Here is a 26548-nt window from a genome sequence, read left to right as displayed (position 1 = left end):
CCATGGGCCTGCCTGCTGGGAGGCTGCTGCAAGGACCAGCTGAGCCTTAAAGTTCAGGTTCTGTCTCTACCCCAGTTCTACACTTTCTTGCTCTTTCATTTGGGAAGCCTTGCCTGGCAGTCCTTGAGGGGCCAGGCCCTATCCCAAGAGCTGGGGACAGAGCAATGAATCTGACTCTCCCCTGCTCCCTGGCAGGAGATGTGCCAGGCGGCTGGCAGCTGTCTGGGTGGAATCCTGTGGGGGCCCAGCTCAGAGGAGCCGAACCCAGCCCCAAACTGGCGGTGACTGGGAAGGCTTCCCAGAGGAAGAGGTTTCAGTGGAGACCTGAAACGTGAGGAGTCAGAGTCAACCAGGCAAAAAGGAGGCGGGAACAGCATTCTGGGCTGAGGGCCTAGCATGGGCAAAGCCCTGAGGTGGGGCTGAACGTGACCTTTGCAAAGAACTGAGAGAGGGCAGGAGAGAGGGAGCCTGGACGGGGCAGGAGGTGTGCAGACGAGAGGCTGGAGCGTGAGTGAGGCCAGGCTGAGAACTGCAGGCTGAGGAGCGGAGACTTCCTGGAGGAGACTGGCCTCAGGAAAGAACTGGGGACAGGAGTGCCATGGGCGAATTGGTGTCTGAGAAACGCCCCTCTGGGTCTAGCAAGGGAGGCGGACTCCCGTGGGGCGCTCTGGGGCTGCCACCCGCCTGGCCTCTCTTTCCCTCTGCCTTCCCCTCACGGGCCAGCCATCTGAGCGGCTCCTCTGGAGCTGCCCACTAACCCTGCCAGGGCCGGGCTGGACCTGGCCTGAAGCCCTAGGGTTTTTGCCTGTATGGAAAGTTCAGCTGCTTATGCAAAGCCTGGCCTGGGGGAAGGTGTGTGTGAATGAGTGGAGGGAGGCCTTGGAAGCAGAGTGGGTAGGTGCAGGCTCTGATGGGGGTCTGGGGTCTGTGGGGGTCCCCAAAACAGTGATCTTAGAACAGCCCCACAAGAGCACCCGAGTTTAGCCCAGTGGATGGTGGGGTACCCAGGGGAAAGGGGCAGAGCCCACAAGGCCTAGCCTGTTGAACTGCTTGCTCCCTGTCTGCCAGTTAGGGTGTGGAAATCACTGACCCCACCCAGCCCCCTCAGTCTACTGATGCAGAAACTGAGGCCCAGAAGAGGGCATGCAACAAACTTAGGTTAGTGGCAGAGCACAGGCTTAGCCCAAGAGTCCCGATTGTCCCCATCAATAATGAAGAGCCAGTGCAAACCTCTCAGCAGCGCTGGCCTGGGCTCATGTCCCCTCTGTGTGGTCTTGGGCAGGTCTCTTCACATCTCTGAGCTTCGGCCTTGGGGTCCAAAATGCTACCTCATACTGGGAAGAGCATCACCTCTCCCATTTGAGGCTTTAAGGCATGCCTGACCCATCATGCTGCTGCTGCTGCTAAGTCGCATCAGTCGTGTCCGACTCTGTGCGACCCCTTAGATGGCAGCCCACAAGGCTCCCCCATCCCTGGGATTCTCCTGACAAGAACACTGGAGTGGGTTGCCATTCTCCAATGCATTATGGGGCTTAATCAATGTTTACTCAATGAATCTCACTGAATTCTCACAATGCTGGAGGAAGATATTTATTACACTGTTTTTATACTGAGGCCCAGGAAGGAGAAGTGACTTGCCCAAGGGCATTCAGCTGAGAAGTGGCTGATATGGGGCTGGAGCCCAGGTGTCTGGGCACCTGTCTAGGACCTCTGATGGACACGGGTCCTATTTTGAGCTCTCATTGAAAAGCAGCTGGTGTCCCAAGCAGGCTCCGTCCGTTGGTTGGCCAAAGTGTGTGTGTGTGTGTGTGTGTGTGTGTGTGTGTGAAGTTAGGCTGGCTGGCAGGCTGGAACTCAGCTCGCATCAACCCCTGTGCTTCTTTTTTTTTTTCCCCCTGTGCTTCTGTGCTTGGGCCAGGCTGCAGCTGCTGCCCCATTGGGAAGGGACCTTTCCACTTGCCCTCCTGCATCAAGGTTTTTTTCTCGTGGCCTGCCTAGCTGGAGAGAAGAGCTGGTCGTGGCATGACTAACAGGGCACCTGCCAGCCCCTCCCACGCTGGAGTCTGGCCATCTAATGCCTTGCACATGACAGGCATGGGGTGGGCACAGGGTGGGGAGAGGGATTTGTACTTTTCTAATCCAGGGGCTGCAGCCCTCTTCCGTCTTGGCCAGGGCCGTGGGAGAGGTTTGTCCCTGGCCGCCACCCCTCCATGCCCAGCAGCCCCAGCTCAAATCCCTGGCAAGTGCCCGGCTCCTCTGCTTGGGGCCTCCCCTTGCCCTGCCCATGCTCCCCGCCCCACCCCCACACCAACTGAGGCCGAGTCGGGACCTATGGGGGCAGATGCTGGGGTGTCTCTGACTGGTGGAGATGCAGCGCCATGCAGCATCTGGGGCTCAAGGATGGGGCAATGGCAGGGGGGTTTGGGGCCCAGGCTGGGGCAGAGTTAGGGAGAGGACCTGACAGGGTGCAGAGTTTTGAGTGTTTGGGGCTAATGCTGGGCCACCCCTTCCTGGAGAAATTTGGCTACAAGTCAGGGAGGCAAATGTGTGGGCCGTGCCCCCCCCTCGCTGGGCGGTAAACACAGCCGTCTCCCAGGAGACGGGCCCAAACATCTCGGCCCCCCACGGTTATTTATACCAGGACTCCCTCTCCTTCTCAGGCCTGTTCTGGCCTCTCAATCCACTCCTGAACTGAGCGTTCTGAGTGGAGGGTCCAGCCCCTGTCAAGGCAGGAGGGCCCAGCAGCAGGCCTGCTTAAACCCCACTAGGGACTGGGCACTCACCACCTCCCAGTGGCATGTCTGCTAGAGGCACTGGGTCTTACTGATCAGAAATGTGCTCATGAAGGCCAGGGCCTGCGGAGGAAGCTGGAGTCCTGGGATGGAGCTCTGCCTTTGCTCTAAACTGCTGTATGACTGTGGTCCCTGTAACCTCAGCTTCCCCACAGTTCAGCAGGGGGAAAGGGTCCTGATGGTACAAACTTTTAAGCAGTAGATCTGATTCTTTAAAGGAAATGTGACACAGGAGTACAATATACAAATACATTAAAGCTGAGCTGCTCTGGGTGAAATCAAGGGTGGGGGTCCAGACTTCTGCCCACTCAGCCTCTATGGCCCTGCATGCCACCAACCTGGAGCCTATGCATGACCCTCCTTATTCTAGAACACACTTCAGGGGACCCTGGAGTTCCCGTTTCAGGGCTAGCACAGGCCTCTTTACTGGTTCACCAGCCCAAGGTCCAGTGTTGTGTGAGTGCTCCTAGCATCAAGAGCAAATGTTTGCAGCCAGTGTAGATCAGAGCAGGCTTGAGCTGCCACAGGAATGTACCCGAGGCCCTTCCAGTGAGGAATGAGCCCAGTGTGGGAGGAGAAGAGGGCACACCAGGGGCTGGGCACTGGAGGGGAGCAGGGGCTGGCTGTCCCCTCTCTGCCAGATTCTAGCATGGGACACCAAGGAGTCAAAGATTTTAAACCTAGCCTTCCAGATCGGTACGAAGGTGAATATGTCAGGAAGGATAGAACGTATTTTATTTAACAGCTTGTTGGCTTATAGTGTGTGGGTCTCCATTTGTACTCTTTCCCAGTCCCACCAGTGTTCAAGATGGACTTGCATTGGCTCTCCCTCCATCCACCCACCTCTGTAGGAACGCCAAGGTGCCCTTACCCAGAAATCTCAGGCTGCAGAGGACAGTGGGAAATTCCTGTCTCACGGATGCTCAAGGCCCTGGAGACCTGGGTCTTCTTGTTTCCTCCCAGATACTGTCTGAGCTTCTACTTGGCCAGCCTGGGAGATGTGGAAGAGTCAGAACCGGCTTTACCCTTGATGGATAGATCCTAATGAGCTGTTGTTGGTGGGTTGGGAGTGGACAGAGGTAGAAACTGTCTCTGCACAAAGGGATCCTGGGGTCCTCAGAGGGGGCCAGGAATCCCAACCAGGGGCTGAGCTAGTATTCCTCAAAGCAGATCAGGGATTCTTGAGGGAAAAAGGGGACCATCCTGAGGAGAGGAGAGAACACAAAAGTCACCAAGGTAGAAATAGGGTATGGAAGGGTGGAGTGTGGGCAATGCCTAGTGTGTGTACAGCCTCAAACTCTGGGCTGAGAACCTCAGGTGGAGGTAAATCAGGCAGGGGTACTCAGACTGCAAGGGTAATTGAACTGGGGTGAGGATGGGGATGGAGTGGAGTCATGGTGGTCAGTGAAGAGGGAAGAAGGGAGGAGGAATGAGGTGAGTGTTTGGCAGGACAGGAGTGAGGGGCTGGGAAGAAAGAGTTGGTCTCAACTTTGCCTTCTGGAACCTCCTCTCCTGTGTCCTCCTTTGCTCTGTCTTGGTTTCTGCCTCTTTCTCTCACCATTCTGCTGGGGAGAGGAGCACCTCTTCCTACACCCATCTCCCCAGATAGGTGGCAAGTGGAAGCCCACAGCTGTGTAAGAGGGAACCTGTTCATTCATTCATTCACTCAACCAATATTTATTGATAATCTGCTCATGCACCAAGCCCTGTGTGAGGTGTGGGAAAGATAGTGGTGAACAAGATAGAGAAGTCGCTTCATTCATGGAGCTTACATCATGGGGGGCTGGGGCCTAGAAACTATACCTTTCCCTGATGTTCCCCCTCTGGCTCTTTGGCCCATGCCCTTGGATGCCCAGGAGTGGGGCCTCTCTCCATTACCCACTCATTCATTCCAGCTCACCTGGCATTAGCACCCATCTTCAGAACATTGAGGAGGGGGGTTCAATAACCATGGTCCCAACCCCAGGGACCACCCATCTCCATGATGACCCTGGGGCCTGGGAGCAGCACCCGGGCTCAGGCCCTAGTCTTTTTCACTTACCTGTGACTTTGAGCCCCTCACAAGAAATTTCCTGGCCTCAGTTCTTTATAATGTGGGGCTTTGGGAAGTCCCAAGGAAGCGAGGGGAGGGAAAGACCTGCCAGCTCCAATGTTCCCCATTGGTAGACAGCTCCTCTGGCTGTGGGTAGAGGTGGAGAAGTGCCAAGGGTTCAATATCATCATCATCATCAACCAAGATAATAATATCTACTGTCTACTGTGTTCACTGTGGCCAACCTCATGGTTCCTCTCATTTAATTTAGTCCTCACGACCAGCTCCCTATGGTCCGTGTTATCTTCCCTCCCCATTTGCCAGATGAGGAAACTGAGTCTCTGTAAGGTGACATGCGTGGTTTGATCAGTTCACCCGCGAACCTATCTGACTCTGGGAGCCCTTGAGGACGGCGCGATGAAGGTGCTGCTTGGCACCGGGCTGCCCCTCCTGCCTCGAGAATAGTAACCCAGCCCTAGTGCCTCACCCCACCCTCCTCGGGGGCTGGCACCACCCTGAGTCTGGGCACTGGGTCGACAACACTGGCCAGAGCAGTACCAGGGGCCCGATCAGTCCAGGACCCGATTTAGGGGCCTTGGCACCTCTGGGTCCCGGGGCTCTCAGTGCCCAGCAAGCGGCCTTAGTGGGTGGGCTAGCCGTGGGCAGTCAGGGTGTCGCGCCCCCTTTTCGGCCCCCGTCCATGGGGACGCGGCAGCACCTTCACACTTTCCGCTTGGCCCGCTGCTCGCCTTTCAGGCCGCAGCGTTTTCAATTGTTAATTTGGAAACGGAAAAAGAAGCCGGCGGGGCGGGGGAGGCCGCAGGGAGGTAACCTGAGCCTGAGCGCCGCCCGCGCCCCTCCCGCGAGCGGTGCTGAGTGTCGGCGACGCCCCGTCCCTTTCAGGGACCTCTGGAGCCCCGCCCACCACCGCGCCCCGCCCCTTCCAGTAGCTCCTCCCCGCACCGACGTCAGCCCCGCAGACCCCGGAGCGGGAAGGAAGGGAGGGAGGCCGTGCCGAGGGAGGAGTCCCTCCGGAACCCTCCTTGCCAGGAACCCCTCCTTCTCCCGAGGAGCCCCGCCTGCTGTCAGCCTCCTCCGTGTCCCGAAGTGAACCCAAGTCTTTCTGCAACCCCTCAGAGCGGGATTCAAGCGAGCCAGATCCCTGCCTCCAAGCTGCTGTAAGAGGGATCATTGGCCCCATTAGACAGACGGAGAAACTGAGTCCCAGAGAGAGACAGTTCACTTGCTCAGTCATGCAGCCAAGGCTGAGTTCTTGAGCCTGGTAGGGGTTCGTTTCTTTTGGTTCTCAAATGTGTAGAGTTCTGTCCTCCTCAGGAGAGGAGGGGGCGCCAGGACTAGAGGTGCAATCCGTCTTCCCCCGACCTCTTCCCTCTTTCTGTGGTTAATGAGCTTTTGGAAGTCCTGCTTTGATCTACCCTGACTCCTCCTTGCTATCATTATTCAATTATAGAGGAGTTTTGGAGGTTGAAGGGCTTCCCTGGTGGCTCAGATGGTAAAGAATCTGCCTGTAATGCGGGAGACCCAGGTTAGATCCCTGGGTTGGGAAGATGCTCTGGAGAGGGGAATGACTACCCACTCCAGTATTCTTGCCTGAAGAATCCCGTGGACAGAGGGACCTGGTGGGCTAAGTCCATGGAGTCGCAAAGATTTAGACACCACTGAGCAACTAACACACTTTGGAGGTTGAAGGAAGTCTCTCTAGACTTTCCACACACAGGAGTGCCCTGAAAATGAAATGTAAAAGACCCTCCACTTCCAGCGACTCTATAAGTCCCTTAGGATGGGCGGCTTCATTCATTTCCCATTGGGAAGCCAAGATCACCAGTCCCAGATAGGTCAGCAGAAAATGGGGGCTCTTGGAGACCTTTCCTCAATCTCCTCCTGTCCCTGAGGAGTAACTGAAACAGACACAGCTTCCCACCCCCTCAGCCGAGTGGGGCAGAGACATGATGGAGAGCCTGTTGATCCAGGTTCCTAGCTCTGCCCACAGCTCTTCCTGTGCCTCCCCTTCTGCTGCCCCCAACCCTGACCCCTTTCTTGGAACCACCGCGCAGGCCCTTGCCTTTTAGGGGACTCTGAATCAGTCGGAACCTCTCCCCTGAGAACCCGAGGAACCTGAGGGGTTGTCTGCAGACGTACTTCCAGCCTAAAGCCTAAGATCCTCCTCGCTGTCCCTCCATCTTGACTGTGGAACAGGCCAGTGTCACTCAGCAAGCCTTTCCCAGCTGTCCGAGCCCATTGGAGCCAGTCTTGCTGGATTCCGTCTGGCTGGTCCTGGATTTCGGGTTCCCACCCTGAGCATGGCTCTCAGAGCAGCAGTTGTAACCAACAGCCCCAGGTGTGGCCTGCAAGTTTGCATGCTGCTTTGCTTTTAGCAGCAAAGGCATCCGAACGCTCCTCTCCCATCATTCTCCCTCAGCCTCCCACTGGGTGAGATCCTCAATGGCTGAGTCTGCAGGACTCCCCAGGTCATCCTCCCCAGGGGGCCCAGCCCTCCCCGAAGCTCCTGTTCTACCCTGTCAGCTCTTGGTGCCCTCTGCTCTAGGAGTGCTGAGAACCAAGTGGCAGGGACTTAGCTCTCTCCCCACTTTTGACTCTTCCCTCCCTCCCCTCTTCCCCCTTTGCACAAGTTCTGCTGATTCAGAGGACAGAAGCTTCTTAGAGGTGACCCTGACCCCTGCCTGGCTCAAGCAGCTGGAGGCCTGTGTAATCCTTGAATCCAGTGCCACCCTGACACATACAGTAGGAAGCGCAGGGGCAGGTGCCAGCCTGCCACCCGGAGGAAGGAAATTTTAAGGTGGGGATGAGGGGCGGGTGCCTGGAAAGAGAAGAAAAAACATTACCTATGACCCAGTTTCCCATTTCTAAAGAGAGGATTGATTGACCCTAAGGGATCTTTTGGTGACAAAATATAGTCAGTATGTGCTTGCCTCTTGTCACCTCTACTCCCCCTTGTACAGGTCACCATCATCTCTTGCTTGGATTATATACCATTAGCTTGTCAACGCGAGGCAGGGGCAAAGGCCATAGCCCACTCCCCCATCGCCTTACCTTGCCATAGTCTGTTCTCCACTCAACAGCCTGTGTGGTCTTTTGCAAACCTAAGTCAGACCATGTTATTTTCTGCTCAGAATTTCCCATCTCATTTGGACTAAAAGCCCCAAACCTCACAATAGCTAGTGGATGCTCTGCTTGCCGCCTCCACCGCCTATCACTCCCCCCTTCCTCACTCCTCTCTGGGAGCACTCCCTTCTTGATGGTTCTGGAACACACCAGGCACCCTCTGGACAGGTCTTTTACACTTGCCTTTCCTTCCACTCAGAAGCTTCTCTGAAACCTACCTGCATGGCTCACCACCTCATTTCCTTCAGGTCTCTGCCCTAACGTCACCTTCTCAATCCTGCTCTCCCTGACCACCCTCCGTAGAATAGCTCCCGACTCCCATACCAATGTTCTTTGTCCCCCTTTCCAGCTTCATTTTTCTTCAGCATCATCTGACATTTTTAACAGTGTCTTGTTTATTTATTATCTGTCTCTTTCCCATGAGAATGTAAGCTCCATGAAGGCAAGGACATTATTGGTCTTTGTGCCTGGCATATGGTGAGCACTCAGTAAACAGTGAGTGAGTAAATGCTCTGTGGCTCTGGACTTCGTGGTTCCTGGGTGTTGCTGCCTGCTCAGTTTCCCTCTGAATCCCATCTGCTGCAGGGAGGGTTGAGGTATGGAGATGGAAGCAGCCACACAGGGGAGGTGGGTGGTACCAGTCAGAGGTCCAGTGCGGGGTTTGTCCCCTCTTTCAGGAGACTTTTACCCAGCTCTCATTCTGAGTTGGGAGCATGGCATTCAAGGTGAGAAGGACAGGGTTTCCACCAGCTCTCGGTCTGTGGGAGCAGGCAGGGACTCAAAGAGTGCTTTTCCCATGTTGAGGCAAATGCCATGATAGAGGTGAGTGTAGAGGTGGGAATGGGGGATTAAGGGAACAGAGGGTGGGGTTTCCACTCACCCAGCCAGGATGGAGGAGGGATAAATACAGCAGGAGCAAAGGTGAGGACGGGAGAAGGCTGTGCTTGCTGATGTGGAGGAACAATGAGCCGCAACAATGGAATACCACGTGCCAGGTGGGGCACTGAGTGTGGAGAGTCAGGTGGGGAAGGGCTTGACTTGCAGCCATGCTAAGGTGCTCGGGCCTGAGCCTGCAAGTCGATGGATTTCACACTTTAAAAAAGAGCAGGAAAGCCCTTTGTTCAAATGAAATCTTATGCCGAGCTCAGCATGTAAAACCGAGTCACCCAAATTCCACGAGTGGCTCAGGGGGAACCAGGGGGAAGTTCCCACTGACTGTCTTGTTTTCATTTCCAAAGTTCAGGGGCCTGTGTCCCACCCCTTAGTCTGCTTTCACGTCACTGGCCTCCTGCTCGGGAGCCCACGCTCCCTGTTCATTTGGGCTGTCTGCACTGCCTGGCCAGCCCTGAACAGGTGGAGAGCCTCTCTTCCCTCCTCGCTCCCACCCTTGCTTGATGGTTGCTCAGTGCACTTACCTGGTGTGCCAGGTAGCCTGGCTGGCGCGGCAGAGGGAAGCACTGAGAACAAGTAGGAGATTCCCAGTTGGCCCAGTGGTAAAGGACCCACCCTCCAATGCAGGAGGTGCAAGAGACACAGGTTTAGTCCATGGGTTGGGAAGATCCCCTGGAGTAGGAAATGACAACCCACTCCAGTGTTCTTACCTGGAAGATCCTATAGACAGAGGAGCCTGGCAGGCTACAGTCCATGGGGTCACGAAGAGTCGGATACGATTGAGCACACACATACACACACAGGAGATTTGGAGCCGGTCCAGGTGGGAGAGGATGAAGCCGTGACTCATTAAAACACCCTGTCCAGAAGACACCACCTTCCATACCACAGTGGGACCAAGACCTTTCACACTGGCTCAAGAAAAATTGGCATGTGGAGGTGGAGAACACCTACCAGAAGGAGAGGGAAGAATCCGTAGAGGCTTCGTGGCAGGAAGCAGATGTGTGGTTGCAGAGTCGAGAGGGGGAGATGAGACTCTGGAGGGGCAGTCTCATCTCTACTTCTCTGCACCTCTGCCACTGTGCTTCTGTGGTTCCTAATTCCATTCCTGAAACAATCTGATTGGCTCAGCCCAACCGAGATGGGGGCAGGGGGTGGGGAGAAGACTTTCTTGGGCCAGTGTCCCATCTCCTGGTGGCCAGGAGAGGGGCACAGAGCCATGTGGTACCACATGGGGTTGGCCCTTCCAGGGCTGTCAGGGCCATCTCCAAGGCTGTCCCACATTCTGTGCATCCTGTACGATCCGAAGGGCTGGGCTGAGAGGGAGAGTGGTGCTGAATCCAGCCTGTGCTCAAAGGTGGATCAGCCCAGATCAAGGGATGCCTGGTTCTTATGAGGTCATTTTGGAAGGGTCAACTTTTCATCATTTTTTTAGGCCGAAAGGAATGCCTTTTCTAATTGATCCTCCAAGAGGTCGCATGTTTTTCATAGTTTGAACTGTGCACTGGCGGCTGTCGTCCCTCCAGGGACAGCCTCAGAGACTCTGGAACTAGCTGAAGACCGGCCTTTTCCCTTCCGCCCCACAGCTGGAGAGTTACGGGGCTGAAGGGACTTTAGCTGTCACTGAGATGTCCCCCACCTTCTCGGTGCAGACAGGGAAACTGAGGCCCCATGGAGGCTTCACCCCTAGCCCTGAACCCCAGCACAGGCCTCTGGCCCAGAGAAGTGGCGGCCGCGGCAGCAGCCCTGGTGTGGGTCACGTGCTTTTGCTCCCTTTGCCATATTTAGAATCGCTGGATCAGGGAAACTTCTTCTCGTCCCAGCCCCTGAGGATTCTTGGAAAGAGCCTTGCTCTGGGGCTTGGCTGACTGCCCCTCCCCTCTATCCCCTTGCAAGAGAAAGATCGAGCCTGTTCTCCCCAGAGGAGCTGGGGCCACGGGACCACACTGCACCCCCATCAGGAAGTGCCTCTCAGGCCTAGTTGAAGTTCCTTCTGCAGTATCAGCTCTGGTTTGGGGTTTAAGAAGCCCTTTTCTGCTGGAAGGTGGTGGGGGACATGACCTCTGCCTTCCAGGAACCTTGGATAAATGGGGACAGACTGGCCCCAGCGTCCCCCAGCCCAGGGAGGACAGAACCTTGCCTCTGAGATCCTGGTCTGGAGGACAAGGAAGGGGAGACACACCCCCCCAAGCCAGATGTAGAAAGGAGAGAGCCAGTTGGTGGCCAGGCAGGCGGCAGACTCTGGCAGGGCTCAGTCTGGGAGGAGGGACACTGGAGAGAGGAAGGGAAGGCAGGAGGCCCTAGGGGAAGGGAGGACTGGGGCCTGGAACTGCATTTCTTTGGCCTTGTGAGGAGGGCGGAGGGCAGGGGGTGGGGGTCCATTATCCCACACAGGCTCCTCCTTCCCTCAGGATCTTCAAGCTCTGAAAACCAGAAAAGGCCCAGCCCAACCCAAACCAAAAATGCATGTCTAGAACACCTGCAATGTTCAGGGTCTTTTCTCCCATCCTCACCTTTGGGGATGATGGTCCTGTGTTCCCATTGGAGCCCTCTCCAGGGCCTGGGCAGCTCCCTTTCCCATCCTCCACACCTGCGGTTTCAAGCCTCATCCACCTCTTCAGACCCCCACCGACCCTGCTCCCTACTGAGAAGTTGATCTGGCCTCCTCTTCCCAGAGAAAGTCAAATCCCCTGATGAGGGATCTCTGGGCTTCCCCCATCTGACCCCCAATCTCCTCTCCCACCTGGTCTCTCCTGCTTCTCGCCTGTCACCTTAGAAACTGGCCGGGTCCTTTCTGCTCAGCACCAGCACTTCTGCTCTGGATCCCAGCCTCCCAGTTGCCCTGCAGACGTCATTCCATTGATCACTCCGTCTCTCTCACATCTTTAACGTCTCCCTCTCTCCTGGCTCCTTCCACTCTGCCTCTCTCATCTTAAAACAGCAACAGCGAAAAGAACACTGGCGTATTCCCTGTGCTCTGTGTGTTTCTCCAGCTACCAATTTCAGCTTCTACACTTTGCAGTTAAACTTCTTTAAATAGCTAAACCTCCACTGTCTCTACTTTGTCACTGTTCCTCTCCCTTTCTTAACTCATTGAGACCTGCTCTGGCCCTCCGTCTGCCCTTGCCAGAGGTACCCAGTGACCAGCTTGTCACCAAATCCAGTGACATTTTTAAGATCTTATCTTGTTTGACCTCTTTGGCAGCATTGGACACTGTTGTCCACTCCCTCCTTGAAACACTTTCTTCTCTTGGCTTGACACCTCTGTCTTCTGGTTTCCCTCCCATTTCACTGGCTGCTTCTCACCAGTCTGGTGGAGGGTCTCTCCTCCCTCCGAGTTGCTGGGGATCCATTGGGTCCTCCTGTTCCTTTTCCACATGCCCTCTGGACTGTCTCAATCTTGCCTCTTGTCTTCGGTCACCATCTCTCCCTTAATGTACTTCAAATCCACATTTCCGGCTCAGGTCTCTGTCTTCATAGAGTGTTTACCCAGCCTTCTGCATCTCAACATGTCCAAAACAGAATTCATCACCCCCATATCTACTCCTCCACGAGGCTCTCCTATCTCAGGTCAGTCATGGCACCTTCATCCATTCAGTCCCCAAATCAGAAATATGAGTCATTCTCTTTCATTGTCCCATTTCCAGTTAATCACCAAGTCTTACTTTCTCCAGTCCATCTGCTTACATGCTGCCACCAGCATCTCTTACCTGAATGATTGTGGAGCTTCCTACTTGCTCTTCCTGATCAGTCTCACCTCTTGTAATCCATGCTCCCTACTGCCTCTGAGTGGTGGTCCTAAAACACAAATCAGACCATGTCATTCCCTCTTAAAATTCTTCAGGGACTTCCCTGGTGGTCCAGTGGCTAAGACTCCACACTTCCAATGCAGGGCACCCAGGTTTGATTCCTGGTCAGGGAACTAGGTCCCAGTGCCCAACTAAAGATCCTAAATGCCGCAACTAAGACCTGGAATAGCCAACCAAATAAATCTTTTTTTTAAAGAAAGTGTTTAAAAAACAAAAACCTTTTCAGTGGTTCCCCACTGCCTTCAGGTCATGTTCACAGGGCCTGAGGGTGCCTGGTTTGTCCTCTGCCCCTTCATTTTAGGCCCCCACCTGCCAGAACTACCGGCCACCCTGGACTGCCTCCGGGTTCCCACATGTCTGTTGCTTGCACACACATCCCGCTTTCTCTGCTTGGTGCACTGCCAGCTGGCCTCGTCACCTCCTCCAGGTCTTCACTGATCCCTCCACTTTGGCTCTGCTCAAGCCATCTTGAGGTTCCCCCAAACCCCTGGGCACATTGCCGTCACCTTGTCTATCATGTCACCACTATGTTATACTTGTTAATTTCTTGGGTGGTGGGGAGTCCTTTATGATGCATTTCAGGCTTTACAATAAGCCTGACTGGGTGTAGATGGCAAAGAACATTTCTTAAGTGAACGTGGCTCTGAGAGGTTAGGCGCTAGCATCTTTTCTGCTGCTTGACTCTACCCTCTCAGCCCTCCCACCTTCTACATCCCTGTCTTTCCAGCCTCCGAGGATCTGCCTCTCTGGGGACATCCCCAGGGAGTCTGGAACTGAGTGTATGGCTGACCCTTCCCTTCTGCCCCACCACTGGGGAGTCCTAAGATTGACACGCCTCACCTCATACTGCAGACAGGGTGCCTGGGGCCCAGAGAGGTACTGTGGTGTGGTGGTCCAAGTGGACTTGGGTTCAGGTCCCAGCCTTATGGTTTTGGAGAACCTAGTACTCCTTTCTTCTTCTTTTTTTAAAAATCATTTTTCCTTTTATTTATTTTTTATTGAAGTCTTTATTGAACTTGTTACAATATTGCTTCTGTTTTCTTTTATGTTTTGGCTTTTCAGCTACAAGGCATGTGGAATCTTAGCTCCCCGACTAGGGATCAAACTTGCATCCCCTGCATTGGAAGGCAGTCTTAACCACTGGACTGCCAGGAAAGTCCCTTTTTCCTTTTAAACAACAGTTTTATTGAGATGTAATTCACATACCACATCCACCTGTCCCCTTTAAAAGTGCACAATTCACTAGTTTTTAATGTAGTCACAGAGTTGTATAGCCATCACTGTACACCTCTCTGAGCCTGTTTCCCCCTCCCTAATGAGCTGTGATGACTGTGTGGCTGGGAGGAGGGGTTAGGAACATGCACATGGAGGGCTCCACTCAGTGTCTGGCCAACAGGAAGCCTGGGCTAGGAGGCACGGTTACGGGGTCATACAGCGAACTGGGGTTAAACGAGGTTAGTATGAAACCCACCTCCCCAGAAGGATTTTCCTACCCCTCCTCCTTGCTCTGTGGCTGTTTCCCTAGCAGTAATTTGAGGAAGGCCATGGAAACAGGGGTGTTGGGGTGAGGGGAAAAGGCAACGATTACAGTTGTTTAAAAGGCCTTGGGACTTCCCTGGTGGTTCACTGGCTAAGCACCATGTTCCCAGATTCCATCTCTGGTCAGGGACTTAGATCCTACATGCGGCAACTAAAGATTCCACATGTGCAATGAAGATTGAGGATTCCATATGCCTCCACTAAGACCCAGCGCAGCCAAATAAATAAATATTAAAATAATAATAAGATAGAAAGCCTTGAGTTGGCTAATAATTGAGTCAGCCATAGCCTCTCCCATTCACTAACCTAGTGACTCTCTAAGTGTGGTCCCTGGGGGAGCAGCATTAGAACACCCAAGAATTTTGTAGAAAGCATACTTTCAGGCCCCACTTCATACTGAATCAGATGCTCTAGAAATGGGGCCCAGAAATCAGTATTTGAATAAGCCCTCCAGGTAATTCTGCTGCCCTCTCTACTTTGAGAACCATATAGCTAAGTAAACCGTTCACTTATTCACCTCTGATCTCCTTGCTGCCCTCCTGAATGAATGGCATAGTCACAGAATGGGTGGGTGGGGGAGAAAGGCTTTCGATAGGTCTCACAATAAGCCCCAGTCAGGACTTCCCTGATAGCTCAGTTCGTAAAGAATCTGCCTGCAATGCCAGAGACCCTGGTTTGATTCCCGAGTCAGGAAGATCCCCTGGAGAAGGGGAAAGGCTACTACCCACTCCAGGATTCTGGCCTGGAGAATTCCATGGACTGTATAGTCCATGGGGTTGCACGCAAAGAGCTGGACACAACTGAGTGACTTTCACTTCACCATTTCAGGGAGAACCAATCTGGCAGCACCCACGGAGACAATCCTTAGATAGTCCTTTATTGTATGAATGAAGTCAAAGACTGGTTCTGGCAGATACAATCAGACTTCAGCTCAGGGTGACTTCTCTCTGTCTCCTCTACCCCTAAGCTCCAGACATGATCTCCCTCTGCTGTCCCAAGGGTGGGTGTCTGTGTGAGGACCCCTCAGGAAGGCCATGGCAGCTAGGACCCTAGCTCTGCCATGAATTTACTGAGTAATCTTGAGTAAGTATGTCCTTCCCTGGGCCCCATTTCCTCATCTGGAAGATGGGGATAATTATTCATCTGCCCGGAATACAAGATGTTTGCTGTCAGACTAAATGTATCTGTTCAACTGTATTGAGCATCTAATCCCCTGCCAGTGTGTGAAGGCTGGAGAGGTAAAGTTCACGGGTTTTTGAAACAGCTCTACTAAATGGAGCTGGTCAAGGATGGAGACTCACCTTCTCTTCCCTTTCAGGAAGGCTTTTGGGGAGCCCAGTGTGTTGGTGATGGATGTGCTTAGGGCTTTGGGAGCCTCTTCAGTGGCTGCAAACTGGGGGCTTTGGTGACATGATGTTTTCATGTTTGTTTAAGCTGACTTTCTGCTGTGCATTTATTCAGTCTATGAAAAAATAAATAAAGCAGAGTCAGGTGAGAGAGAGGGGGGATGGGGCCACTACTCTGGGGAGGGTGTAGTTGGAGAAGACCTCTCCAAGGAGGAGAGGTTTGAGTAGAGATCTACATGAGAATGGGAGCAATAAATAGGCAGAGGAAATAGCAGAGCAAGTGCAAAGCCTGGAGGTGGAAAAACATTTGATGTGTTCCAGGAATGGCAGGGAGGTAGAGCGCCTGATGGAGGAACTGGAGAGAGGCAGATCAAGTTCAAGGGCCGGGTGGGACCGGATCTCGCAGTCTTGCTGGACACGCTGAGGAATGTGACTGTAGCCCTCTAAGTGCCACGGGAAGTCAGGGGAGAGTTCTGAGGAGAGTTCTAGTTTCCGGCTTTGCTTTGTAGGAAAATCATACTGATTGCTCTGAAGAGGATTCCAGTTGGGCCAGAGTGGAGACAGGGAGACCTGTCAAGGGTGAGATGATGGGGGTTAGTGAGTCCAGGGCTACAACTCTGTAGTTAGAGCCAATAGAAATTGCTACAGGATGGGATATGGAGGGTGAGGGAAAGGAAGAGTCAAGGATTGCCCTTAGATTGGTGGCCTGAGCCCCTAGATGGGAGATGGTGCCATTCCTGAGATGGGGAGATTTTAGGGCAAATTGAGAGTTTGTTTTTGGACATTATGTTGGGTTTGAAAAGCCTCTAGACATCAGAGAAGAGATGCTGAGCAGGCTGTTGGCAGGCGAGCTGGACTCGGGGGAGAGGCTGCCACACCCCCACACCTGCTAAATGGCCAGGGCTCTTGTGGTAAAGGGGTGGGGACAGAATTTAAAGGGTTCTCTCCTTCCCCCGTTGGTATGTTTAAGGAAATGAATGAAATATTTAATATTTGTTTTTATTTTCTTATTTATTTGGCTGAGTCAGGTCTTAGTGGTGGCATGTGAACTCTCAGTTACAGCAGGTGGGATCTAGTGCCCCTACAGGGATTAAACCCAGGCCCCCTTGCATTGAGAGCGCAGAGTCTTAGCCACTGAATCACAAGGGAGGTTGCTGCATTTTAAAACTGATATTAATTTGTTACCTGAACAGTCATGTTTATTCTTTAAAAATATCAGGAAATGAAGATAAGCAGAAAGCAAAACAAAAACCAAATCACTCTTAATTTTGCCATCCAGAGACCAGCCCTGCTGACTCTTGGTTTGTATTAATATATAAAAAACATCTATACTTAAAAAGTTGGAATCACATTGCTTTAAGGTTTTATAATCTGCTTTTTTCACTTAACCTATTGTGAAGTGGACATTTTAGAGATGTGTAACTCTCGACATTGAAAACATAATGTTGAGAAAAAAAAAAAAACTACTGAAACACTCAGTGTGAAGCCCCACACATGACCCGTTTACTACCTGAGGTTCTGAGGTCAGCCGAGTGATGTAACTGAAGGATTTCTGTCCAGGGCTGGGGTGAAAGCCCATTAAGATTTGGCTGCACCCCTTCCCAGAGGAGGGGATGGGATAGGGTGACTTACGGAGGACCCTTCTGCCCCTGAGCCCATTCCCGGTGGATGCGCCACTGGGTTCACCTGCATTTTCTGTGGTTAATTATTGAACACGAGGAGCTGGTGCTCTCCCCGACCTCTCCCTGTGCCTTACGTCTTCGCTGACTCAGCTCCTGCCTGGAACTGGCCAAGGAGGCCTCTTCCTCACTCATTCATCCAAAACCCTTTACTGACATCTGCCACCTACCTCCTGCCCAGGTGGGTGCTGGGCTGAGGCTCTGTCCCCGCCCTCCGAGCAGGCTGGGAGCCCCGTCCAGGGAGGGGTAAGTGGGCCAGGTGGAGCCCTGCCCTTCCTATGTCTCTGCACCCCACCCCATCTGCCCTGACTTCACAGATGATGAGACTGCCTCAGAAAAGGTGACTTTCTCAGGGTCACACACTGTAGGACTGGAATTTGAACCTGAGTCTCTGACTCGGAGCCCACGCTCCTGCTGTGATGAAAAAGTAAAGTGAAGTCACTCAGGCGTGTCTGACTCTTTGCGACCCCATGGACCATAGCCTACCAGGCTCCTCCACCCAGGGAATTTTTCAGGCAAGAGTACTGGAGTGGGTTGCCATTTCCTTCTCCAGGGGATCTTCCCGACCCAGATTTCGAACCCTGGTCTCCTTCATTGCAGGCAAACACTGATGAAACAGGAACACAAATAAAATGCTGTTGACTGTGACCTGGGGCTTCCCAGCTGGCGCTAGTGGTGAAGAACCTGCCTGCCAGTGCAGGAGACATAAGAGACGTGGGTTCGATCCCTGGGTTGGGAAGATCCCCTGAAGGAGGGCACGGCAACCCACTCTGTATTCTTGCCTGGAGAATCCCATGGACAGAGGAGCCTGGCAGGCTACAGTCCATGGGGTTGCAAAGAGTCAGACACGACTGAAGTGACTTTACACGCACACACGCAGACAGTGATTGGGAGGCAAGCACAGGGAGGGGGTGTTCTGAGCTGACGGTGGGATGGGGGCTCCCCCAGCAGGAGCGTTGGGGTGAGGGGAGCTCGAGGGGAGCATTTCCTCAGGCTCTGATGGTGAGGCGTTTCAGGCAGAGTGCAGTGGCAGCAGTCCCAGGTCGGGGCACTCTGGGAGCATTTCGGCAGGTTCCAGAGAAACACATTCCCTCAGGAGTCTCTTCCAGGTGTGACACCCCCATCAAAAGGAGGAGTGCTTCCGGGAGACCAGCCTCGTTGCCCTTTGCTGCACCTGCAGCCTGTGCCCCCACATCCTATCTTCCCTCACATATTCACTCCTCTGTCCTTTCCCCTCTTCCTATCCACTGGGAAGTTAGGAACTCTGACTATCATCTCATCTCTGTCCTGGATATCCTGGTGACCTTGGGTGACTCCCTTTCCCACTCTGAGCCTCAGTTTCCTCATGTGTGCAATTGAGGTTAATTCGTGAGCTCATCATGAATCAGATGAGCTGGATTCTAAAGTTCCTTCCATTTCTAAATGTCTGGTTCTGGGCCACTCAGTAGCTTCCCACTGCCCTGTGGGGAGTTCCAGGCCTCGATGGCATGGCCCCCTGATGCCCGAATGCCCTCCCAACACCCTCTCCCCCTCTGCATCCTCCCTTCCCTATCTGTCTTCCCCGATGCCCTTTCCTTCCATAGCTGTCTCAGTATTTAATTTCATAAGAACCCGCAAAGGCAGAAGCAGTTGTCTTCATTCTGCAGATGAAGCTATGCTTAATAAGGAAGGGGGGTTCCTGGGTTCCTCTCTCGGCCAGCCCAGACAGACCTGCCCGCCACAGCTCAGTGTCCACCTCTGGGAGCTGTGGGTGGCATCAGGGGCAATTGAGAGGACTGTAAGTTTTCTGTGAGCCCAGCCACCTGGAGCTCGGAGGCTTTTCCCTTTGAGGTGCAGCACAGAGCCACAGCTCCAGGGAACTCTGATTCTTAGTCCACTTTCCAGATTACTCCCCAGTAATTCTTCCCTCCTCTCCCCTTCCACTTCCTCCCCCTCCTCTTCTTCCTTCTTCCCTTCCTCCTCCTTCTCCTCCTCTGCAACCCCTTGCCAGAGGCTCCTCAGCTGCCCTGTCCATCCAGCATCTAACCCTCTCCTTCATGCTGCTATTGTAGATTTTTGCTGGTCTTCAGCTGCCTGGTGCTGTCTGTGCTGTCCACTATCCAGGAGCACCAGGAATTTGCCAACGAGTTTCTCCTCATCTTAGTGAGTGCTGGAGTCTGGGTCTGAGGGAGGTTGTGTGTGGGTAGCACCTCTGGGCTGAGGGTGAAGGTCAAGTGAGGCTTCACATAGCATATCTCAGAGAGTGGCTGTCTGTGCTGTGTTCCCTGACATGGTGGCTGTACTTCTCTGGGCTTCATAAAAGCCCAGAGGGCTTTATGGGTTGCCATAAAAGCCCACAGGGCTCCCCTGCTTTAAAGCAGGTGTTGGGAGAGCTCCTGTCTCTATACTAGGGCTTATGATGGGCCCAGAGAAGGGGAGAGGAGGCCCACTCCTCAGGATCAAAGCTGCTAATACCACCCCTATGGGATCTGGTTTTAACCCCTAAACAGAAGCACTTCAGAGGGGCACTGTGACCGAAAAACACCCCTTGTGTCACCTGGTCAGGGTTACAGAGGCTGAGATGGCTGGGAGGGGGAGGGGAGGATGAGGAGCAGAAAAACTCAGACAGTTCATGGGCGCAGCAACAGGGGACAGACTTGAGCTTTCAGTCTCTCTGGAAGACATGGAAGAAGCCACTTGCCTTCCGGAAGCCTCCCCAGGTCCATCCAGGCGAACGAACCTCCAGGAGAGGCAGGCTGAGGAAATTCTAACATCCCTAACTCAGGGACTCCGGGCTGGGTGCTGTGTAATCTAGGCCCGGGGCCTGAATAGTGGGGACCAGAACTCAGGCCCCTGGTCCCACAGGAATTCGTGATGATCGTGGTGTTTGGTCTGGAGTACATCATCCGCGTCTGGTCTGCTGGATGCTGCTGCCGCTACCGAGGATGGCAGGGCCGCTTCCGCTTTGCCAGAAAACCCTTCTGTGTCATCGGTAATGGTCCTATCCCTCCCGCACCTGATCTTTGACCCCAAACTGTAGGGTTGACACCCTGACCCCAGGACCCTGGCTAGTGACACAGACTCAACGGACCTTCCCAGGTGCCCCCTCGGGCCCCAGGAACAACCCCCACCCCCCACCCCCAGCCTCGGGTCCAGGCACGGGGTAGGTGGGCTTTCTGGCGCTGGCCGTGACCTCGCCCCACTCCCCGCCTCTGCAGACTTCATCGTGTTCGTGGCCTCGGTGGCCGTCATCGCCGCGGGCACGCAGGGCAACATCTTTGCCACGTCCGCGCTGCGCAGCATGCGCTTCCTGCAGATCCTGCGCATGGTACGCATGGACCGCCGCGGTGGCACCTGGAAGCTGCTGGGCTCGGTGGTCTACGCGCACAGCAAGGTGAGGCCGGCCAGGGATGGAGGGGTGAGGGAGAGGGGCGTGTCCGGGGCGGAGCTGGAGCGGTAGGGGGCGGGGCCTGGCGGAGCCGGGGGCGGAGTTGGGGATTTAGGGGTGATGAACCGAGGAGCCTGGTGGGCCGCAATCCATGGGGTCGCTAAGAGTCGGACACGACTGAGCGACTTCACTTTCACTTTTCACTTTCATGAATTGGAGAAGGAAATGGCAACCCACTCCAGTATTCTTGCCTGGAGAATCCCAGGGACGGGGGAGCCTGGTAAGCTGCAGTCTATGGGGTCTCAAAGAGTCAGACACGACTGAAGCGACTTAGCGCAGCAGGGACCCAGCGCGACTGAACTGAACTGAATTGAAGAAATCCAGCGCCAGCGAGCCCACCGAGGCTGGGGGTGGGGCCGGGCAGGGGCGGGGTCAGGGGGCGTTCGGGACCGGGCCAGGAGGCGGGGCCTGAGGGGCAGAAGCTTTTGGGTTTAGAGGTCTACGCTTAATAGCGAAGTGGTGACCTGGAGTGGGGTCTGGGGGTGGAGCTGCGGTGGGACCGGATGTGAGGTCGGATGGAAGCCTGAAAGTGGGGGGCAGTGCAAGGTGGGCGAAGAGCTGAGCCTGGAAGCTGGAGGGTCAAGGGCAGGGCCGGGGCGGGGCATGCTCTGAGGTTCTGTGAGGCCCTGGCTGTGCCCGAAAGGCGGGCAGGGTCTCCTGGAAGGGAGTTACTGAGAAACAAAGGCCGGCAGAGCGGCCACCAGGGACTTCCGAGAGGTGGGTACTCTTACCCCGTTCCGAACACCTCCCATAGGCCATTCTGGGAGCCGTCAACCTCCCCACCTGTGCCGGGTGGGTGGTCTCATCCTTTGCTGCCCCCACAGGAGCTGATCACCGCCTGGTACATTGGGTTCTTGGTGCTCATCTTCGCCTCCTTCCTGGTGTATCTGGCCGAGAAGGACGCCAACTCCGACTTCTCCTCCTACGCCGACTCGCTCTGGTGGGGGACGGTGCGTGAGGGTCTGTGCAGGGCCGCGCTTCTCCCTGGGACCCTCCCTGGCCTGATCATTGTGACCCCAAATCCCGTGACCAGCCCTTGTGTTGTCCCTCAGCTTCCCCCAGTGGACCAGCTTGTGCCCCCATCTAATTCTCTACATCAAGCCCTTGTGACCTCTACCCCTCTCCCCATCAGCAAGGGGGAGGGGGAGAATCTATTGACTAGGAACCAGGCCCTGTGACAAGTCCTAATGACCAGTTCCTGTGGGCAACCATTGTGGCCCCCCTCATGATCAGGCTCCCACCTCCCTGTGCCCCAGGAATCTCCTGTGGGTGGACCCCCTGACCAGCCCTGCAGGTAATTTTTTTGTGTCCCCAGATTACACTGACAACCATCGGTTATGGTGACAAGACACCACACACGTGGCTGGGCAGGGTCCTGGCTGCTGGCTTCGCCTTACTGGGCATCTCCTTCTTTGCCTTGCCTGCCGTGAGTCCCCCTTCACTTAGGATGGCCCAGCCTAGGGGAGGGGGTCCTGGGGAGAGAGCCTGCTAAGCCCCTGTCCAGCATTTGCATGGGTGGGGGAGACACCTCAGATGGGCAGCAGTAGGGGTACCTTTAAAGCCTGTGACCGTCCCACCTCCAACCATGCCTATTGCCCTAGGGCATCCTCGGCTCTGGCTTTGCCCTGAAGGTGCAGGAGCAGCACCGACAGAAGCACTTTGAGAAGCGGAGGATGCCAGCAGCCAACCTCATCCAGGTACAGGGGCCCCAGGAAGCCCCTGAACTGAACTGGTGTGTCAGATCTGTATGCTGACCCTTGTGTACCACTTCACAACTATGACTCCACTCAGAGAGAATTTTCTGGAGCCACATGCCAGGTTAGGGACAGAGCTAGGAGGCTGGCCAAGATTGTCAGAAACTTCTCCCTCTTCTGCATGCCCAGTTCATGGCTAGCCAGAGCTGGCCCACTGCCCAGCTGCAGCCCCAGCTCTGCACGGCCTGAAGTGGAGTAGAGACTGGACAAGAGATCCTAGGCCCCAGGGGGAGACCCAGTCCTGCCACCCATCAGCGGTGCAGTCATCAGGAAGCCTGTTCTACTCCCAACACCTTAATTCATCCCACCAGCATCTCCACAAATGAATGTTATAACTGAAACCAAGAAAAACACCTTGAAGGAAAGAAATGGTTCTTTGAAGAGCATTTAGCTGGGGCTTGGCCTGATCTGACCTCAAAGGGAAACTGCCCTGGGAAACTGACACTTGAGCAGAGAGCTGGAGGATGGGCAGTTAGCTAGGTGAGGAGGTGAAGGAGGGAGCCTTTGAGGTAAGGGAATGGCATGTGCAAAGGTCCTGTGGTAAAAGGGAGCAAGGTGTGTTTGATGAACGGGAAAGAATCTAGTGAGGCTGGAACAGAAAGCTCAAGTAGGAGTGTACAGTGGAAGGGTTTGGCTCAGTGGATGAGGCCCAGATCTGAGGTCAGAGAGAGAAATTTAACATTTTCCTAAGAACAGTGAGGATCCATTGACAGGTATAAAGCAGGAGGAAGGGGTGTTAATGATCAAATCTGTGTTTTGAAAAGTATTGAGTGGATTGGAGGGTGAGCTGTGTGAGTGGAGAGACCAGAGAAGAGACTCCAGCAATGGTCTGGGTGAGATGGGGCGGCAGGTGACTTGGACTAGGGTAGCAACAGATGAGATGGAAAGAAATGGGCAGATTCTGCATATTTAGGAGGTGAAATTAGTGGCATCAGGAGTGAGGGAGAGGGAGATGTCAGGGTGACTTCTAGTTTCTGGCTTGCCTGACTGGAGGGTTGATGCCCCTCCTCACTAAAGGCTGACTAGACTTGGGGCATGAAGAGTGAGTTTGGCTGGAACGTGAAGAGTCTGCAGAGCCTCTGAGCCCTGGGTGGGTGGGTGGGGCTGTGGAGGAGGCAGCTGATGTAGTGGTGTGCAGCTCTGGTGAGTAATGTGCTAGGCCTTGTGTGCAGACGGTAATGAAGCCCTGGGCATGGAGGTGCTTGCCCAGCAGGCAGAGAAAAGAAGAAAAGATGGTTTCTTTCCTTAAAGCTGAGCTTTTAAGGAACCTGAGCATTTAGTGACTGGGAGGGCAGAGCTGAGCCAGTCAAGGAGGCAGAGAAGGAACACCCAGAGGGGTAGGAAAAAAGCAGGAGTATGTGGGCTGTTTCCCCCACTGTCTGAGGCATTCCCGAGGGACATGGGCTGAGGCAAGTGCTCTGAATTTTGGGGACTCTGTAACAGTCTTGTGCAAGAGAAACTCCTGCGAGAAATATCGGGCTGGCCAAAAAGTTCATTTGGGGTTTCCAGCCAATGGTGCAGAAAAACCCAAACGAACTTTTTGGCCAAACCAATAGTTCCAGGAACACTGGCACAGCTCACCTCTCCTGCTCTGACCCCCTCAGCTCAGGTCTGGCTTAGCATCCCCTTATCTCTCTTCCCCAGGGTGCAACCCCCCCCGCCCCGCCATCTTTGCTGTCTCCAGCCACCAGCCCAACTTTGCCTTCTCAGCATCCCTTGGGGCACAATGGCTGCTGTCCCCTGGGAACTGGCCTTCCAAGGGGCATTGTAGGGGCAGGTGGCTGGCACTGGCTGTGCCGAGAGACAGCTGGTATTGTGGTGCCCATAATTAATGAGACAGCTTTGGCAGCTGCTCCCCAGCCCAATCCAAGGGACTAGGCAAGCAGGAAGTAAAAATATTCCTGTCCTAGGAGGGTGCCTGGCCAGTGAGGTCAGCAGTGGGCTGGCCCTTAAAGACAAGAGGCATTTAAGAAGGATCCAGTTTTGCTTCCTCCTGCCCAGCACCTGTTGTTGTTGATCACCCCACTCACCCCAAGTCCCTACTGGCTCTTCTCTTTACCTGGGGGGAGAGGGGTAGTCCTTCCTCTTGTCTGACCCTCATCCCTGTTGCTGCAGAGGAGACCCAGCAACGTCATGGATGCTAAGGGGCTGGTAGTTGATGTACTTTCCTCCCCTCCTCAATCCCATGGGCAGTGGCAGGCAGCTGGGAAGAATGGGGTAGGGTTATTTTTAGTAGTAATAATTCATTTAGTCAGTATTCATTCCCCAGACATTGCAGAGCACCCACCATGTGCCAGAGGATACAGTGCTGACCAAGACACAGCTTACAAACTAAGGAGAGAGAAATACATTAATCAAATACACAATGAATAAATATATATCAGCTGTGGGAACTAGACATAACAAGAGTGGTTAATAGGGAAACTTGGTATTAAGTGCCTACTACGTGCCATGCACTGTGCTTGGCATTTAACGAACATTTCCCCGTTTAGTCCTCACAGCCTTGTTGCATGCATGCTAAGTCTCTTCTGTCATGTCCAACTCTTTGAGACCCTGTGGACTGTAGCCTGCCAGGCTTCTCTGTCCATGGGGATTCTCCAGGCAAAAATACTGGAGTGGGTAGCCATGCCCTCCTCCAGGGGATCTTCCTGACCTCTTATGTCTCCTGCATTGGCAGGTGGGTTCGGAGGCCCGCACCACCCTGTTAGGCAAGTCGTGCTGTGTCCATTTCACAGATGAGAAACTTAAGGCTCTGCAGCTTTATTTAATCGTCCACCCAAGTAGGTGGCAAAGCTGGAATTGGAAACCCACTTCTGCCTGATGGCAAAACCCCAGCACAGTCCAAGGCCTCTGGCTCTGAGGCTGACTGCATGTCACCTTGGGAGCCTTTTCTCCTCAGGCCTCCTTCTGGCCTTGCTGGTGGCTGTGGAGTTGGAACAAGCCTCTGGTTCTGAGTACCCTTCAACTGGCCTGAGGCCTGGGTTCTTTGGGGGGCTGAGAGGCCTCTCCAATGCCGGGTCCCCCACCACCTCCTTCCGCTTCCTCCCACACTACCAGGCGGCATGGCGCCTCTACTCCACCGATGCGAGCCGGGCCTACCTGACGGCCACCTGGTACTACTACGATAGCCTCCTCCCGTCCTTCAGGTAGGCCCTCCCGTGGGGGGCAGGGAGGTGGGTGGCTGGCAGTAATGCCCCTGAGGACAGATGGCTGGGACACAGTCCTGGAGGCTGGGAAGGGGGTGATGGCTCCCATGGGGGCCTCTGGGGCTGGCTCTGCAGAACCTGTGTAATCCAGAGCCTGGAGGATCCTCTGTCCCACTCTGTTCTGCCAGGGAAGACGGGGACATTGGACTCAGGGCTGAGCCCTGGTCCTGGCAGTCTACAAGCTCCCCCAGAGCAGCTGCCCCTTGGGGCAGAGCCCAGCCAGCTCGCTCCCCTCAGTCTGAGTTGGGGTCAGCGTTAGCCCTTGGAGTGGATAGAGACACTGTGGTGTGGGCAAGAATGTATGTGCCAGAGTTAGGTACTAACACCCACCCCAACACCCCACACATGCCTGCTCTTACTGTACCAGGCAGCAGCAGCCTTAGGGCCCAGAAGTGGGTTCACCCCACTGGCCCAAGCTGGGGTAAGACTGCATGGGGTGGCTCCACACAGGAGGTCATTAATAGCATCTCCAAGGTTCATGTGGCCAGGTGCCTGGCCACACCCTGGGGCGGGAATGAAGACCTTGGAGAGCGGCTCAGCACTGAGGGCTGCGAGGGAGGTGGGGCCAGGCTGCAGTGTTCAGCGTTTCTGCGGCTGCCTTTTTCACCTCATTAGTTCTCGCAGAGCAGCTGTTGCGTGATCCCACTCACCCCTGCACCTGGCTGCCCCCTCCGTGCTTCCTCAGCCTTAGGGGGCTTCCCAGGGGAGGGGCAGGAGAGAAGGGGCTGGGAAGGGGGCCTCCCAGAATCACACTGGCTCCCCCACCTCTCCACCTGGCAGAGGCAAGCGCCCACCCCAAAGACAGGGATGGTGGTTAGATTATTAATAGAAAGAGCCCTTCTTTCTAGAAGCAGTCCTCAGGACTCAAGGCCAGGCCCCGGGAAGTAGGGCAGGGGCTAGTTTGTTAGAAATATGTGTGCGATGGGAAG

At 54.5% G+C, this 26548-nt stretch overlaps 1 protein-coding gene across 1 annotated transcript in view; it reads left to right on the top strand.

Annotated features, from left to right (window-relative positions):
• The window catches only part of KCNQ4 (potassium voltage-gated channel subfamily Q member 4), a 58743-nt gene that overhangs the window by 11761 nt on the left and 20434 nt on the right, over positions 1 to 26548 (top strand). The window contains exons 2-8 of the mRNA XM_061412343.1: positions 19284 to 19374; positions 20077 to 20203; positions 20430 to 20605; positions 21484 to 21609; positions 21975 to 22085; positions 22261 to 22356; positions 25471 to 25559. Coding sequence (XP_061268327.1) covers positions 19284 to 19374; positions 20077 to 20203; positions 20430 to 20605; positions 21484 to 21609; positions 21975 to 22085; positions 22261 to 22356; positions 25471 to 25559 — 816 coding nt within the window. The remainder of the gene's footprint in view (positions 1 to 19283; positions 19375 to 20076; positions 20204 to 20429; positions 20606 to 21483; positions 21610 to 21974; positions 22086 to 22260; positions 22357 to 25470; positions 25560 to 26548) is intronic.

Source organism: Bos javanicus, chromosome 3 (assembly GCF_032452875.1).
Source record: "Bos javanicus breed banteng chromosome 3, ARS-OSU_banteng_1.0, whole genome shotgun sequence".
In the NCBI taxonomy this organism is placed as follows: domain Eukaryota; kingdom Metazoa; phylum Chordata; class Mammalia; order Artiodactyla; family Bovidae; genus Bos; species Bos javanicus.
Note: the sequence above shows the minus strand (reverse complement) of the source record. Positions and strands in the feature narration are given on the sequence as shown.